We start from the raw sequence: 18040 nt of genomic DNA on the forward strand, positions 1-18040 counted from the left end.
AATGAAAGAGGTGACTGATGGGGTAGAGTAAAAATGAAAAATGCTGTAAACAGAACGGGTAGGGAGACAGGAAGGGGGGGAGCAATAGAGAGATGGAGAGAGAGCAAGATATATGGCGAAATAGAGAGATGGAGAGAGAAGGGGGCCCTAGTGATGAAGGGTGATCCTTGTGGTACTAACTCCAGCTCTACAGAGAGAGAGAGAGAGAGAGAGAGAGAGAATGAGAGATGGAGAGAGAAAGAGCGAGAGATGGAGAAAGACAGACCCAAGCTGAAAAGACACAGGTTGATTCAGTAGGCTATAGGTTGGGATGACTAGGAAATAAAAGGGCCTGTACAGCGAGGTGATAGATTACTAGAGAACCCTGTGGCTCAGCTCTGTAAGACTGCACCAATACTGCAGTCATCATTATAGGCCAGGAGATGTTCAGTTTATGGCCAGTTCATGCTGTCAGGAAAAACTCCCCCCCCCCCTGCAGGCCTGTCTCATCAGTGTGCCTAGTTCTTTCCCGCAGTAGCAGCTGTGATATGTGATCTCTCCCCTGCTCCGTCTCTCCCCTTACTACCACTTCCACCGCAAAGTGCTGCTTCATCTACACTTAAAATATTGACGTTCTTAATTTAACCCCTGGGGGGCTGCAGTGTTACTACAGAGAATAGGGGAGGTCCTACTGGTATGCAGTGTGTGTGTACGTGTGTAACCCACCAGTGTCACACAAGAATAGAGGGGAAGTCTGGTCTCTCTCTCTCTTCTCCTCCGCACACCACTTCAACCATGTACGTCTGTGGAGTCTGGTTATTGGCTGACGCTGTGCTCCGGCTCATTGGCCGGTAGTCAGTAGTCGGTTATTGTTCATTGTCACGCCCACTGGTTTTGTTCACGGAACACCCATACGTAAAATGGACGCACGTATGACTGTAAACCGCTTTATATAAAATAATCTGCTAAATGGCGTGTATTGTCAGTACCCCAACTGTCCACAATCAGTATTGGACTTCGCTGACCGAAAGCAGAGCCACTCCACTGTGTGGAGAAGCATGTGCTTCTGGCTCTCCTATCAGTACTGAGGGAAACGCTAAAACATAAGGTCAGAATGGAGCTGGGCTAGCCAAGGGTGGACACTGTACAGACATTCAAAACTCTACCCCTCACCAAATATGGTCAAACCGTGACCCAAATATAGTCAGATAATGTGGTTCCGTCTTCATGGACTTGTAGGTAAACACCAGAGTGGTCAACCACGTTCCCATACTGGTGTGTTTGAAACATGACGACCGGTTTTAGCCTGGCCTTACTAGGACACGGCTACATCATGGAAGCTTCTCTCTCCAGCTAAGGCCTATTAAAAACTCCCTCCTGCCTTTTCCAAACCCCCAACATCCTAGTAACAGCATGCCACTGTTGCCTAGCAACAGAGAGCAGAAGCACAGCCATAGATTTTTATCTATGGCTGAGTGAAAACGCAAACAGTGGAGTCTTTTTCTCTTTCCCCCATTGGCTGGCAGAGGCAGATATTCAAATGTTGCCGCGACTGGTTGGGCTAAATTGAACGACGTCGATATACAGTGTACAACATGGTAATCTTGAGTAATTGAATAAGCTAAGACTATAATTCAGTTTTCTATGTCAGAGACATGCATACTTTGTCCTTATTTTTTTATGTAGTATCATCACAGTTGATATTTGACAATGGATTCGAAATCACATGACATCTCAGCAGCATCCTATAAACACACAGCAACAGCGATTAAGTTCATGGTCTTTTTTTTTTATTTGAAAAAAAAAAATGAAAGACTAGCATTTACAACTTGGAATGAATGTAAACTGAACTCAGATGAACAGTTGAAAAGACTCGTGTGCTGCAACTCTTACCTACAGAATGCATACTGCATATACTAAGTACACAACAACTCCGCCACACTCTTGTCCGAGTCGAGGAACAGAAGAAAGAAAAAACATGAAGGCCAGTGAATCTCCCTTAAATGTCAGAAAGAGGAACACTCCATCTCAGAAAAACAAAAACAAAGCTAAGGCCGTAAGACTTTTTATATCCCTCCTCTTCAGGGCAGGGACGCACAAATACCTAAGATGGCCGTCCAAATAACGTAAAAAAAACAAATGCCAAACATTTTGAAAATGTACTTTATCTAACATACAAGTAAGTTCCATTCCACTTTCAGCTTGAATTATAAACCTATCCTTTCATATACCATATCACTAGGGTTCCTCTCCAAATACAAAAAAACTGTACCAAACCAACGACACCATAGCAACGACACCCCTGTGGAATCAGCACGCTCGGATTGGCTGGAGGGAGTGCTCCAGTCACAAGCTGCATGCATGAAGAACAGGAAAGAGCAAGAGAGATGGCCAGCCCAAACATCACCAGCAAATGGATGGAACTTGGAAGTGGTTCCAAATGCCTTGCTTCAGTTTGAAGGTAATTATTACAAGGTTGTTATATGAGTCTTTGAAGTACTGATGCTAAACTCATTTTATTTGGGGGGGGGGTCACTAACCATATCATGCAGATATTTTTTGTAGATGAGTTTTTTTTGTTTTCTCTGTGTAGATGGACAGAAGGATATTTTATTTTAACATTCAATTATTTTCTATACAGAAACAGTATGAATAAATGAACATTTTTTTTTTTCCCAAGAGGTAAGTAAAACTTTTGTGATCTTTTTTTATCGTCTTCTACAAGGGGACAAGGCAGGTTGGCCGAGCTTCACTTTGCAGTCATCATCTGTACAAACTCTGTTGAAAAGGAGAGAGAGAGAGAGAGAAGAACACAAAGACAAAGATAAGTAACGTACTGTAGCTCATTAAGCCCCATTGGCAAAGCGCCAGGCGAGGCAGTCACCTGCTAAATTGTGAAACTGTTTATACATTTTTTTTTTTAATCAAACAGTGGAGGAACAGAATGCAAATCATTCTAATTAGTGTCCCGTTTCCAAACGGCTTTCATGTTCATCTCATTAAGCTTATTTGATTAAAAAAGTCACTGCACTGTGAAAACAACACAATGACGTCCAACCAAAATAAAGAGAAGGCTTTCAAATGCTTAGACTACATATGCTTTTTATGGCACAATGAGAGAGTGAGGAAGTAGGGCGCTTTCCAGCCAAGACATATGGACTGTTTATTGTGTCAACAGCTCCTTCTAAAAGAATGAGCGCAGTGTCTTGTGGGGAATAGGAGTGACAGTGGGTGGAGGGGAAGAGGGTAGAAAACTGAAAATGATCGACGTCAACCATAACGGTCACTTATCGCAGGCATTTTGCTGATATTGTGATGTTTAAATTAAATGCATTTTCTAATGTGGGTGATTGTTAATTGGACAATTGATGGATACAACCACCAAACCAGTAGTAGAAGTTTAAAGGATCATTTAAAAAAAAAAAATGTGGTGCACATTAATGTTAGAAACATTACAGGGCTGCTACAAGCCTGCTCCAGGGCTGCTACAAGCCTGCTCCAGGGCTGCTACAAGCCTGCTCCAGGGCTGCTACAAGCCTGCTCCAGGGCTGCTACAAGCCTGCTCCAGGGCTGCTACAAGCCTGCTCCAGGGCTGCTACAAGCCTGCTCCAGGCCGGCTACAGGGCTGCTACAAGCCTGCTCCAGGCTTACCAGTTTCCCAGTCCCGACTGCTGAAAAGCATCCTCATAGCATGACGCTGCCAGCACCATGCTTCACGGTAGGGATAGTGTTAGACGAGTGATGAGCTGTGCCCGGTTTTCTCCAGACATAGGGCTTTGCATTCAGGCCAGCGTTACATTTTTGTCTCATCAGACCACAGAATATTGTGCCTTATGATCCCAGTCTTTCACGTGCCTTCTTGCAAACTCCAGGCCTGCTGCCATGTGCCTATTTCTCAGGAGTAGCATCCGTCTGGCCACTCTCCCATAAAGCCCAGATTGGTGAAGTGCTGTAGAGACTGTTGTCCTTCTGGCAGGTTCTCCAATCTCAGGCAAGGATCTCTGTAGTTTTGGCAGTGGTCATTGGGCTCTTGGTCACCTCCCTGACTAAGATCCTTCTAGGCAGGTTGCTAAGTTTGTTTGGACGGCCAGCTCTAGGCAGAGTCTGGGAAGTTCCATATGTTTTACATTTCCCAATGTTGAAGACCACTGTGCTCTTGGAAACTTTCAACACAAAAAAAATGTTTTATACCCTTCCTCAGATATATGCATCATCACAATTCTATCTTGGAGATCTACGGACCGTTCTTTGGACTTCGGGGTATAGTTTCTACTCTGACATGTCAACTGTGAGACCTTAAATAGACAGGTGCGTTTCTTTCTAAATCATGTCCAAACAATTGAATGAGCCACAAGTGGACTCCAATCAAGCTGTAGTGACGTCTCAAGGATGATCAAAGGAAATTGGATGCACCTGAGCTCAATTTGGAGTGTCACAGCAAAGTGGTGTAAATACTTATGGAAATATATCAAATTTACATATCAACATTTGCCCCCCAAAACTTCAGGCTGTAACACAACAAAATAAGGAATAAATCAAGTGGTATGAATACTTTCTAAAGGCACTGTAGCTGGATATGCCTGCTGTACAGGGTCATGTTCATTAGGTACCAAATGGAAGAAAACGTACTGAAACAGAGAGAGATTTCCTAGACTAATAAGAAACTAATTTCTGTTTTCCATGCAAAATGTTTTGAAACATTTTCCGTTTTGTGACCCAATGAACACTACCCAGAGCTAACCTGGAACAACTACTGTCCTCCTCTTACCTTCATAGTTCGTCTCCGTTATATCAAGCAATAATATCCACTGCCACATGTGGCTGGTTAAGCATACAGGGCTAGATGGTCTGTCCTCTTACCTTCATAGTTGACCTGTCCGTCTCCGTCAATGTCTGCTTCTCTGATCATCTCGTCTACCTCCTCGTCTGTTAACTTCTCCCCCAGGTTTGTCATGACGTGACGGAGTTCTGCTGCGCTGATGTAGCCGTTTCCGTCCTGGAGACACAAGGGAAGAAATTCCATTGGGTGAGAATAGACAGAAAGGCATTCCCATTGGGGAGCAATCAGGACAAAAAAAAAAGAGACGCTAATCCCAATTGGGCAATGATGAGTGGAGAGGTGAATCCCCATTAGGCAATGAACAGAGAATCAAATCCCCATTGGATGGTTAATGATATATATATACACTCTTAGAAGAAAAGGGTTATTTGGCTGTCCCCATAGGAGAACTCTTTTTGGTTCCAAGTAGAACCCTCTAGGGAGAGGGTTCTACCTGGAACCAAAAAGGGTTCTTCAAAGGGTTCCCCTATGGGGACAGCCGGAAACCCGGTTTAGGTTCTAGAAAGCGCCTTTCTAGGAGTGCAGCATCACCATAACTGGAAGTTGAGACGGTGCGTTTATCAGAGGTGGATAGATCTTATGAAAGACCACCGTTTCCTAGTTCATTACAAAGAAAAATTGTCATTTGAGGATTACTCGCCGAGGATGTGTTAGATAGTGAACATGCAGTACTTTACCTTGTCGAATACCCTGAAGGCTTCACGGATCTCCTCCTCACTGTCTGTGTCCTTCATTTTCCTGGCCATCATGGTCAGGAACTCCGGGAAGTCAATGGTGCCATTGCCTGGATTGGAGATAGGAAACACCCGGTATAGTTCATTATAAAACACCCGGTTTAGTTCATTATAAAAACACCCGGTTTAGTTCATTATAAAAACACCCGGTTTAGTTCATTATAAAAACACCCGGTTTAGTTCATTATAAAAACACCCGGTTTAGTTCATTATAAAAACACCCGGTTTAGTTCATTATAAAAACACCCGGTTTAGTTCATTATAAAAACACCCGGTTTAGTTCATTATAAAAACACCCGGTTTAGTTCATTATAAAAACACCCGGTTTAGTTCATTATAAAAACACCCGGTTTAGTTCATTATAAAAACACCCGGTTTAGTTCATTATAAAACACCCGGTTTAGTTCATTATAAAAACACCCGGTTTAGTTCATTATAAAAACACCCGGTTTAGTTCATTATAAAAACACCCGGTTTAGTTCATTATAAAAACACCCGGTTTAGTTCATTATAAAAACACCCGGTTTAGTTCATTATAAAACACCCGGTTTAGTTCATTATAAAACACCCGGTTTAGTTCATTATAAAACACCCGGTTTAGTTCATTGCAATGATAAGATGCTGATAACAGTAAATATATAACTGTGTGTAAATTATAAAAAGGCTTGTTTGTTGACCAGCAATTCTTCATCATTCTATGATGATGAAAGACCCTGAAAAGCCTTTGTGAAATCACCTGTTATGTCCTTGCATACAACTCAATTCACTTCTATAAAAAGCAGTCCACACTGGACAGTGTCCTAGTACTAGACTGGGTGTCTTTCCTCTATACCCCAGAGTAGCCCTGGGGGGAGGTTGTAGATGTCCAGCTACAGAGACCAGAGGGAGAATCCATCCTCAGACATCTCCTACTGTATGCTGGACAGGAGTCTGGGCAGGAGTCTGGACAGGAGTCTGGACCAGGCCCCATAAATGTTTCTTTATTTTTTAGATCACCTCTCATTTTCCCTTGACAGAGGGCCTCGCTCTGCCTGGGGAGTCAGGGACCAGGGCGCCTGCCGCCTCCTCCACCTTGACATAGCCTCTAACCATCTCTAATCCTTCTCTCTAACCAGGCCTCACAGGATGTCTGGGTCACAGGGGGGAGGATGGCTCATAATAAATGGCTGAGTAAATGGAACGGCATCAAACACATGGAAACCACGCGGTTAATGTGTTTGATACAGTTCCATTTATTCCAGCCATTACTACGAGATCGTCCTCCCTAATTCAGGTGCCACCAGCCTCCTGTGGTGTGGGTTCATCTGTGGTGGGTGAATGGACATTGGTGGCAGCTGTGGAATCTCTCCCACACAGCCCCTGACCAACTCAGGATGTGTGAGTTTACAGTGAAATGGGTGGAGGATGTTCGGATGTTGGTGGCATCGGTGAGATCCCAGCCCTTCCCTGACATAGGCTCTAACCAGCCTATTCTATGGATGGACATACAATACGTTGGTGTCAATGGTGGGATCTGGGATCAGATCCAGAACATGTAGCCTGTTAGGTTGGGAGAGGTGGAAGGTCAGAGGAGAGGTCAGAGTACCTACTGGATTAACCTCGCATGGAATAGTGTGTGTGTGTGCGCACTGTACGCGTGCACTGTGTGTGTGTGTGGAACGGAGGATGGGTGGGGCTGGTGGTACTGGGATTAACCAGGGAAGAGCAGATCTCCCTGTAAGCAGGGCTGTAACAACAGCAGAGTAGAGAGCATAATGCGATAAGGCAGATGGTGATCTAATGGCCGCGGGCTAGTGATCTCAGGACCTAACACACAGAGACACAAACAAACATGGAGAAACACACAGAGACAGAAAGACAGACGAGATACAGAGAGACGCATACAAACACACACACACACACTGTTGGCCGGGCCAGCAACACAAGCACAGCAGCCATCAAAAGGAACACATGCCACTGGGGAGCCCCAATCAGAGAGCAGACAGCCTTTGTGTGTGTGTGTGTGTGTGTGTGTGAGCCCCTTTGCAGCCAGGCAGGGCCTGAAAACATACCACTGGAAGATCAATCCAGAGGAAGAGGAGGACTGGAGTAATAAATCAGCCTGATCACTAGCAACAGACAGCAGTTTTGGACGTTTGACAAGGTCCTGAGAACGTCGATATGCTTTCCTCCGCGCTCACAAAAAAAAAAAAATGACAAAAAGTATATTTTGTACTGGGCTTGATCACGTGATGCTCGGAGCCGGAGAGGTGCTGCTTCGGCTACTGGACAAACCGCAGTCTAAATGCTCTAGCAAGCCGTGAGAATAGTTGGTCTTTGTTTTAAGCCTTCCCCGAAACATAGACCTAACCTTAAGCACTCGGGAATGAATACCGAAACTTAACCCTTTGAGTTGTTTCTGTTTTAACCCTGGAAACATGCGGAATTAACCCTGTAACCCCTCTGAAATACACGTTCATCCATAACAAAATGTGAATTTCAAAGGGAAACGATGGCTGTTTCTCAAAATGCATACTACCGTGCTCCGAGCACGCAAATTGGAGCACGGAAGGGTCGGAGTAGGAGTCCAAATCAAAGTATGCGAAACGGAGCACATATCTCGAATACGTACTCTTTTGTACATATTTTTGAGCATGCGTCAACGGAAAGTATGCACAGAAATATGACGCAACCTCGTAAACAAGCATTCTCTACAGGCTTCCTTCTTTTCACGCTCTCATTTAGGTTAGTATTGTGGAGTAATGTTATGATCCAATGAGCCATCCTCCGTTCTCAGCCATTAAACTCCGTAACTGTTTTAAAGTCAACATTGGCCTCATGGAAAGCTGCTTGCATCTTTGTAGTGACTGGGTGTATTGATACACCATCCAAACTCTATGTAATAACTCCACCATGCTCAAAGGGATATTCAATGTCTGTTTAGTTTTTTTTACCCATCTATCAATAGAAACCCTTCTTTCCGAGGCATTGGAAAACCTCCCTGGTCTTTGTGGTTGAATCTGTGTTGAAATTCACTGCTCCACTGAGGGACCTTACAGATAATTGTATGTGTGGGGTACAGAGATGAGGTAGTCATTCAAAAAATAATGTTAAACGCTATTATTGCACACAGAGTGAGTCCATGCAACTTATTATGTGACCTGTTAAGCACATAGAAACTCCTGAACTTATTGAGGCTTGCCAGAACAAAGGGCTTGAATACTTATTGACTCAAGACATTTCAGCTTTTCATTTCTAATTCATTCGTAAATATGTCACAAACACAATTCCACTTTGACATTAGGGGTATTGTGTGTAACACAACATTTGGAAAAAGTCAAGAGGTGTGAATACTTTCTGAAGGCGCCGTATGAAGTAAAATGTTTGCTCTGTGTAGATCTTGTTTCATCTCTTTTGCCACTGGTTCTGACTGTAAGAAGTCCGATTCACATAGCTGGCTAATAATAATTAAAGTAAATTGTTTGCTTTGCATGTACCTTGTCTTGTCTCTATTCTTGCCATTGTCCTGGCTGGACGAACGGTCAGTGAATAGGGAGGTGCAGCGTGAGGCAGCAGGGGGATTGCGAGTGCTTCTGAAATCTAATATTTGAAGCGTTCTCCACACTCTTGTCCTCACAAGGATGAACTCAAGAGAACGTCCTCGGAGAATGCACTCGGAGCATGAGAGTGTGGAGTCCTGTAGTATGCACATTGAGAAACACCCGGTGAGATCTTTCTGCAGCGAGAGCTGGCTGTGACTCCAGGGCCCGACTTTGTCGGTCTTGAAGTACAAGAAGGACAGAAGGAGTGGGTGGGAGAGCTGGAGATGAGGAGGAGAGGGAACGAGTGGGAGATGGTACGATTATACTGTATATAAGAGACACTGCTGACGCAAACTATAGGAGGAAGACTCATTCTACGGTCTATGAGGACATTCATTCCTTATGCTAGTACTATTTCCCCATAGCTTTTCCTAGGCAAGGCGGACCAGCCCCTAAAACATGCAAAATCTTCCATTGAAACCAATGAAGTCCAAATATTTTTCACACGAGGACAACAGAGATTGGTGGGGAGGGATCAAACCCGGAGAACCAATGATAGGGCAACACAAAACACCACTTCAGAGCCCAAACAAGAGACCTCCTCCTCTCTCAGAGACCAACAGCACACCTCTCTGGGGTAAAGCGAACCTCATTCTCTCCCTCGGCATCCACTCGGCTTGTTTAGTAAATAAGCTGTGGCCCTGCTGTTGACATCACTATGAGGGTACTGAATGTACAAAGGGGAGAGGAGAGAAGAGATACTGAATGTACAGAGCGAAACGCAGATCAGAGGTTATGTAATTAGTTTTATTCTCCAGTACTAGCTTCATCGCTGTCTGACCCAGATTGCCTAAACCAGAGAGAAAACGCTGTACAGATAACTAGACAGGACAGAGAACAGAGAGAGAGAGGCGGGGACTTTGGATAGATACAGCGAGCAGAGCCAAACAGTGGTGAGCAATATTTACATTTACATTTAAGTCATTTAGCAGACGCTCTTATCCAGAGCGACTTACAATATGTCTGCAATTGATGGACAAATGTAGTGCACTGGAAAGGGAACAGAGTGTCATTTGGGATTAAACCTCAAGAGTCGCAGTTGGTTCAGCCATATCTATTTAATCAGGAGACAGTTGTGTTGATAAGTTGACAGGGGTCTTGAAGACTTGTCACTCACCATAGTGCTCTTAGTGCGAAAGCTGACACTGACAGTAATCTGCCTGGCCTTCAGGCAGGTAACAGTGAAGTCATAAGACACCGAGGGACTGTTTGACAGGCAGTGAGTGACTGAACTGCTGAAGGTACATTTCCAAACAATTGTATAGGCAAAACTCTAAAGGGGACAGGCCGTGCTAAACCAATACGTGGAGATGAAAGCAGAATGCACTTGCACGGTCAGTTTATGGTGTGGAACTCACAATGACTACAGGTTTCGTCACCTTTTGATGACGCACGTGTTTGCCCAAGTTTCCCCCGTCTGAACGTCACTTCCCCATTTTTGTTTTTAACCAATCGGGTGTGCCTAACCCAGCTTCGGGTGTTTCACTCACCGTCAGCGTCGACCTCATTGATCATGTCCTGCAGCTCCGCCTCTGTGGGGTTCTGTCCCAGCGACCTCATCACGGTGCCCAGCTCTTTGGTCGTGATGGTGCCGTCGCCATCCTTGTCGAATAAGGAGAACGCCTCCTTGAACTCTGCGAGGACGGGGGAAGGAGAATGAAAGGTGGGGTTACGTAAAGTCTCGATGGTGAAGTCAGTGTTTCCTACTGGTGGGTGGGTCACAGACTCAGTCAGGGCTTCTTGGGCTGTGGCTCAAGCTTTGGTTGTGAGATGGGTAACACTTTACTTTAGGATAGACTTAAGGGAGGCTGTAAAGGTTTTCTATAGACAGATAATTAGTAGTTTGTAAGACGTAGTTCAAGAGAGGCCTACAGCCAAAAGGTCTGTGTTTTAGGAAGTTTAGTGTAGACGTGATGGTGTTTGATAACTTGTTCAAATCAATATACAGGCAGATCTAAGGGATTTTAATATTGAAGGGCCATAAGAAACACCCCCCCCCCCCAGAGTAAGATGTTTGATGTATACCGCTGAAGACAAGACCAAATTAGCCTGGGACCCAGTAGCATTGGCTAATTAGCCACCCAGGGGTTTATAGATCTAACTGAGGAGAATAACAGAGTGTACTAGCTAGTTAGCGCTGGCCCAAATCACACACACATCAAACGAGAAGATGATATTTCATTCCACTTATTTCAGACAAGAACATGGCTGAGGTCAATGGACAGTGAAAAAAATAAACCCCTGTATTTTTTCCCTTGCAGTATGTCGTCCGTGTTTGGCCGTCGTTGAAAAAATAATTTGTTCTTAACGGACTTGCCTAGTTAAATATATATATGGTGTGTGTGTGTACTGTTCACAAATTAGTCAAACGTGTTAAACATGCTAGAGAGCGGGATTACTCAGTCGTTCCTACCTGCAATCTGTTCTTCTGTTAGTTGATCGGCCTGAGGGTAAAACATTGAGGGAGAAAAACAAACAAACAGTCATTCACTCAGTCGCTAAATCCCAGATGACTTAGTCATGTTCTCCAGGCTGTCGCCTGCCTCCATAATTTCCCAACACCCCACAGTGAGGACGTTGTTCAGGGAAGAGACCCCCCCCCCACCTTGTTCCAGAGACTACCTTGGGTCATTTTCAGTGGCCACAAACATGTTTTTGAATCAAAAAAAAAGAGTGCTCTCTTATTGGCCCACGCTCATGTACCACGTCTGTTTCTAAACGTTTTTCTTCCGACTGAACACTACCCAGGTAGAAGAACCTGTTCTGTGCCTACTGGCCCTGGCCTGCTGTTAGCTGAAAATGCTAAAATGGCTGTAGGGGTGTGTTCAGTTGATCTGGTCTCCCTGACTCCCTCCCAGCATGTTCCCTGTTCTCTGTTAGCCCTATTTAATGACTCCGGTGAGTCAGAGGCGCTTTAATGAGTGTGTATGTGTGTGTAAGGACTTGGCAGCACTCCTACAATGGGCCCACAGATGGATGAAGTCTTGACACACACAAGGCCTCAGGTTTCAAACAAACATTCACACACAGCAACAGCACCGTAGGTCTTACCACATTGGTGTGTGTGTGTGTAAATGGTAAATCCCGCGGTACCCTCCCAGTTTGGCAAAACATGCTTATGATTACGGCAACAAACCACTGACGTAATGCTGAGTGCCTGCTGCTGGCAGGGGGGAAAACAGGAACACACACTAATTGGCATTTCCCTCTATGCCATTCGTTTCCATCACCAGGTTTCCTGTGAATTAGTCACATAGCAACCAGTTCAGTTCTGTCCCAAAGCAGACCAGATATCCTACAGTACAGTAGATATGTGTAGGCTTTATAGACGTCTGTGTAACGACAACACCAAACATAGACCACTATAGTGTTGATTCTGTCTCAGTCAACCATATGAAATGGACATGTGCAAAGGCCACTCCTTATACCATAGTGTGAATGATGGGTGAGGTTCTTTCCTAGCGACAAGGTCTGTCGGCTAGGATATATATCAGAAGCAAAGTAATGGAGACGACCGCGGGAAGGCCTAGACCTCAAATGACATGATTTCATTTTCTTAGATGCTCTTTAAACAGGCTGATAGCAAAATAGTCTCGACATGGCTCTGGGGCTATATCGGTGGCCTTGGTTGATACGTCCAGTGCGATGGTTAACTTCACCAGGCTAAATTAAATTAGCTGACGTGATTCAATAAGCATCAGACAATAGCCTTTTCTCCCCTCTCCTCCTTCTTCTGGGCTCCCTGTTCCCTCCATCTGCGAGATTTGTGAAATGTCTGAGATAAATGATTTTACACTGACGGGTGGAGTTAATGAACGAATGGACAACGGCCACGGCCTCTCGTCCCGCCCTACAACTCATGTTTCTCTCGTCCCCCACTCCTGTTATCCTTCTTGCTCCTATTCTCTCTCTCTCTCTCTGTCATCGGTCTCTTCTTCCCTCTGTGAAGGGCGGGGCATCAGGTAGGTACAGTGGAAGAACTCCCGTGGCTGTTTCCCAGACAGCTGGGCCTCACCGTGCTGCTGCGCGACCAGGCCTTCTCCGGCCTTTCCTTTCCCTTGGCATCACTGGGGCTGCCTGGAACCAGGCCCACGCTCCTAATACAGGCCTTTCCCCTCTGGGGCACGCTCTCACTCTTGGCCAGTCTAGCTGGAAGGCAACAGGGGCTTGGTGGATGTAGCAACCTGCTGGTAGGCAGCAAAGTACTGCTGAATTAACACAACACAGAACCACTCCACCCGCCACACACACACACACACACCCACACGTCTGTGCCCAGGAAACTCCCTCTGAGTCACCATTTCCTATGGTAGTGAGGGTGTTGTTGGGCAAGCCTTCAGGCCAGCTTGAGAGAGAAGGGTGTGGGTGGAGGGGTTGCTGTCTGTTACAGGTTCTCTGGAATGAGTGGGACAACCACTCCCACTGACCAACCACAGCATGGGACGAGAGACAGGACTCGTTTGTTCACTATACAAATGACATTCTTTCTCTTCTCAAACATCACCAGGAAGCCTATTGGTCTGATGTTTGTTTTTAGGCTACACAACAGCAGTAGCTTACAGAAGAAACTAGTTTGGCTGGTCTCTGCTATGCAGTCCATCACTCTTTTTAAAACATCCTTTACAAGGCAGGCAGGTATTATCCGAGCATCTCTCGTCTACATTTTTTACAGTGTAGCCTACAATAGAGAGTAGGTGGCATCAGTAAGACCCCTTATATGCATGTCACCATCAACACCAGTCTAGGGCACCATATGGGCATGATTGGTGGGTTGAGTTTTGGGTCGTGTTCATTCGGACCCACAGTAAAATAAAAATGAAAAACATTTTGCAACAGAAAACAAAAATGTGCATTTCTTATTGGATGAGCCCAGGTAGTTCCTCCTAGTTTTTCCACTCTGTTTGGTGCCAAATGAACACAACCCCGATAGCAGTTCACAGTTCGACTCATCCAGGCCATGACCACCTGCCAAGCAGATAAATGATTGAATGCTCTGGATCGGATGTCCTCTAAGTTACCAAACATGCGCCAGCAAACAAGGCTGGAACAGGACGACTTACATGATACTTCCATCTGAATAGAGATACACGGTTTCCACTTCAATAGTTGTATTATGTTGGTGTGTATGGTAGGCCTACACAGGGGCTTACTCACGGATTCAACTTTTCAAAAGGGGCGATGTGCAACGTATACTCCAACTACTACACTGGTGTGCAACATGAAACCTACCGCATGCAGCAGTTAATTAAATACCATATGGGATAGATGTGTGATCACACAGAGAAACATTTCTATTGACTCCCCTCGTGCTATGAATGAGCCATAGGGCTGGTAATCAATAGATCATCAATATATTGATTGGGAGAGACTTTTCCCTTCAACACACCCGGCTTCATGACTTCCACTGGATGACTTGTCTTTCCGTGACATCTGAGAGATGCTTTTATATGAGTCAGAGGGGTTGGGTTAAATGTAGAGTACGCATGTCGGGTTGGAATGCGTTCAGTTGTGCAGCGGACGAGGTATTGCCCTTTCCCTTACTATGCAATGAATGAACTCAATTTTCGACAGATGGAAATTGTGTGTGAGCTGTTTGACCGTTGACAGTTATACAGTGTAAAGTTTGAAACACATTTGTCATTTAGCCTAACAATAATTCCCATAAAATATAACTTTGTTGCTGCTAAATGATGTAATAAAAATGACATTAAACATCAAATACTTTATTCTGCATTTGAAGGAATAAAAATAAAAAAACAGACCCAAGACTGAACAGCTGTTCTCGCCTCGGCTACCTGTAGGTTTTTCTGTGACAGGCGCTTCTGCGACTCGATGAAACGACAATCAGCGCATTTGCATACCATTAAGAACGCAAAAGACAGCCTAAAAAAAACAGACGGCGTTACAGCGAGATAAACGACGCTTGAAGGCGAAACTTTGTAACTACTGTACTGTAGAACACCAGAGGGCGGAATTGTATAAAATGTTTACATTTTTCAGATTCCCCCATTTGAGGGAGACGGGCGAGTTCAGTTGCGGATCACAGGCGATTTATTGCTGCAATTCGCATTATGGTTGGTCCATCAGACAGAGCGCGATGATGCAACATGGAAAAATGCAGCTAATAGCGATCCATGGAATGGGTTCATTTTCCTCAAAATGGGATGAATCCTATTCGGTAGCATATAAGAGTTGATATAACTAGATTGCCCAGTAATAAAACGTGTTGAGACATGAAGCAGCTTCATAGGTAAAAGGGCTTGTCAACTCTTTACGAGTGCAGCGTTACCCCATAATTTGCCAGTGCGCTTTCCTATTCCAGCCAACACACTATATACTCTGAAACGTAATCACTTTAGCTACAGAATTATGCTGTAATCGTCTAGCAACTTGCTAGTTATCCCAAACCTTATTAATCCGATTGAATGAATTAATTCTGCACCGTGCAGCGTCGAGCCAGCAACATGCCCCGATATAGCCATCGAGCCAACTACTATGCCGTAAGAATTGCGCAGTTATCGCGGAATCCCGCTCCATTTTGTGTTACATCCTGTTCATATACAACTCAGCGGTTATATCGCCCTAGAAAATGTTCCTCCAAATAGAATCAACTCGCCCTCGTAAGACTAAAGATGACATATCCCGTGCAATTATAGAACAGTTGCAAAACAGCAAGCTTTTTGATCACCCTAATTTAATTCCTGGCAAGATAAAATGCTGTAAACCTATATGAATGAAAAGCAAAATTGTGGATTTCCCCATATCTTGACCCTCTTCCATTTCCCATTACATCGTGGCATTAAATGCATTGACAAACCTAAAAATATCTATAAAAAAAATGAATACAAAACAATATATAATACATACCATGTTCGATGGATCTGGGCTGATTGTCTATGAACTAGAGAACGAGTGTGCTCGTTCCTTAGATGGAGTTTCCAGCGGGATGGAGGTGTGTCGCCGTGGTGGTGAGAATGGGGACTATGTATCCCTCCGCGACACTAGGCCAGCCTGCTCACTCACTTCCTTATTTCATCAACTGGAGATATTGGCTAACCTTAAGCCCCTCCCGCAACAGGACGGAGACACGCCAATCACAGCACAGCTTGCCTCTACTGTAGCATACTGTAGTGCAGCAGGCATCGGGTGTATTCATTCCACCGATTCTGTTGCAAAACGTTTCTTTAACGTAATCAAACGCAACGGGGAGGAACCTACCTTTTATCCAATAAAAGCTCAAATTTTGCTGTTTGCGTCCGTTAGGAAACAGTTTCAGTAATGAATACACCCCTGCTGTGCACATTCCCCAATTCAATGATGATTTGCGCCATTGGCACAGGGGGCTGCTGAGGTGGAGGACGTTACTACGAGCCTGTCCTCCCCAATGAAGGTGCCACCAGCCTTCGGTGTAGCATGGACAGATAGACAGTTCTCTCTGCTACCGCTCAGCAAGCCATACCGGTGCACCAACTCAGACTATCTGCAACATTGCACCTTTTAGCACTAACTCTATTGACTCAACACATACGCTGCTGCTACTGTTTATTATATATCCTGTTATCTAGCCACTTTATCCCTACCTACAGACAGTGTATGTACAGACAATTACCTCAATTACCTCGTACCCCTGCTCATCGACTCTGTACTGGTACCCCGTGTATATAGCCAAGTTATCGTTACTCATTGTGTACTTATTCCTCGTGTTATTATTTTTCAATTATTGCAAATGTTTTCTCGCTGCATTGTTGGGAAGGGCCCGTAAGTAAGCGTTTCGCTGTTAGTCTACACCTGTTGTTTACGAAACATATGACACCTACATTTGATCTGTTAGCAGGTGCAACTCTCCATACAGCCAAGAACATTCTAAACACCATCAGGGTCATTGTAGATAGGGCCCTTTGTGTTATTTTTTACTATAGGCTATAAATTACAGCCACATCTCATCCAAGTCTAAATAACCATTTAGCTATAAATGTTTTCCTTCAGTAATAGATACCTGTGCCCATATTGGTTGAACGACCACTCAAGCATGAGGATAGATGATAGTCGAACCTCCAAACACCCTTTAATGTTATTTTGCTGCTAAATCATAATTTATCACCCTACAGTAAAAATGTCAGTGACTAATAGAGACCTTCTTTCCGCATTAATATCATTTATGACCATCTATGATACTGTAGGGTCATAAAATCGAAGGTCCATAAAATCGAACTAAACTTAGATCTCTACTCTAACAGCACGGAACTTGGACATTGAACTATTTCACTGCAGCGGAAGGATACTACTGGTGTATGAAGACGCTACCTGGTTGACGCTGGAGAATTTTGCAACGCTGTTATGTGACGCTGCCTCTGATTGGTTAGAGCAGACCCGCAATATTACACACTATGTATTGGCCACAATTATTGGCTAGGTCGGATCTGCATTGCACCAGGCAGTAGTGCTTGATGGAAATCCCATAAATATAACAAAGTTCAAACAAATGCAAATTTAGGGCCGTCGCTTGTCCAAACGGCACATTTTAATCCTGTAGATTTTGTTCTAGATGGGTATGTAATTATGGTTTACTAAAAGCTTTGGAAATGATAGTATTTTGTGACAGAAGAGAGGATCTATCGGTCTGACATGCTGCTGAGACTCGATGCTGGGAGGTGCAAGTATTTTCATTGGATGATATGCAACCTACTAGAAAGTATTTCTAAATGTACGCGAAATTTAAGAGTGGAGCATGGTTGCGGTGGTGTAAATAAATGTAATTGGGCTAAAGCTGCAACACTGCTCTCTACATTTTATTTGAACAGTTTTGCCTTCCTAACAGTATGTTGTATTTGTTGCTTTGATAAAGAGTTGATAAGGCTAAATATAAAACTATTTTCAAGGAAAGCTATTTCAGGATTTAGCATAGG

General features: G+C 44.3%; 1 protein-coding gene across 1 annotated transcript; it reads right to left on the reverse strand.

Moving 5' to 3' along the window:
• Positions 1 to 1747: 1747 nt before the first annotated feature.
• Positions 1748 to 16112, reverse strand: LOC135505819 (calmodulin-1). Its single transcript, XM_064924983.1, has 6 exons — positions 16002 to 16112; positions 11548 to 11578; positions 10625 to 10768; positions 5497 to 5603; positions 4840 to 4975; positions 1748 to 2757 (listed from the first exon to the last, which is right to left on the reverse strand). The coding sequence occupies exons 1-6, from the start codon at positions 16002 to 16004 to the stop codon at positions 2729 to 2731; spliced, it is 450 nt and encodes a 149-aa protein (XP_064781055.1). The 5' UTR covers positions 16005 to 16112; the 3' UTR covers positions 1748 to 2728.
• Between the last annotated feature and the right edge of the window lie 1928 nt (positions 16113 to 18040).

The sequence above is a fragment of the Oncorhynchus masou genome, chromosome 19 (assembly GCF_036934945.1).
Source record: "Oncorhynchus masou masou isolate Uvic2021 chromosome 19, UVic_Omas_1.1, whole genome shotgun sequence".
NCBI lineage: Eukaryota > Metazoa > Chordata > Actinopteri > Salmoniformes > Salmonidae > Oncorhynchus > Oncorhynchus masou.

What these genes read in the sequence shown, in the direction of transcription:
- LOC135505819 (XM_064924983.1), bottom strand. An exon ending in CAATGAGGTCGACGCTGACG is followed by an intron (nt 5,604 to 10,624) that starts GTGAGTGAAACA and finishes TCTCCAATCCAG; the next exon opens with GCAATGGCACCATTGACTTC. An exon ending in CGGACAGGTCAACTATGAAG is followed by an intron (nt 2,758 to 4,839) that starts GTAAGAGGACAG and finishes CCTTTTCAACAG; the next exon opens with AGTTTGTACAGATGATGACT.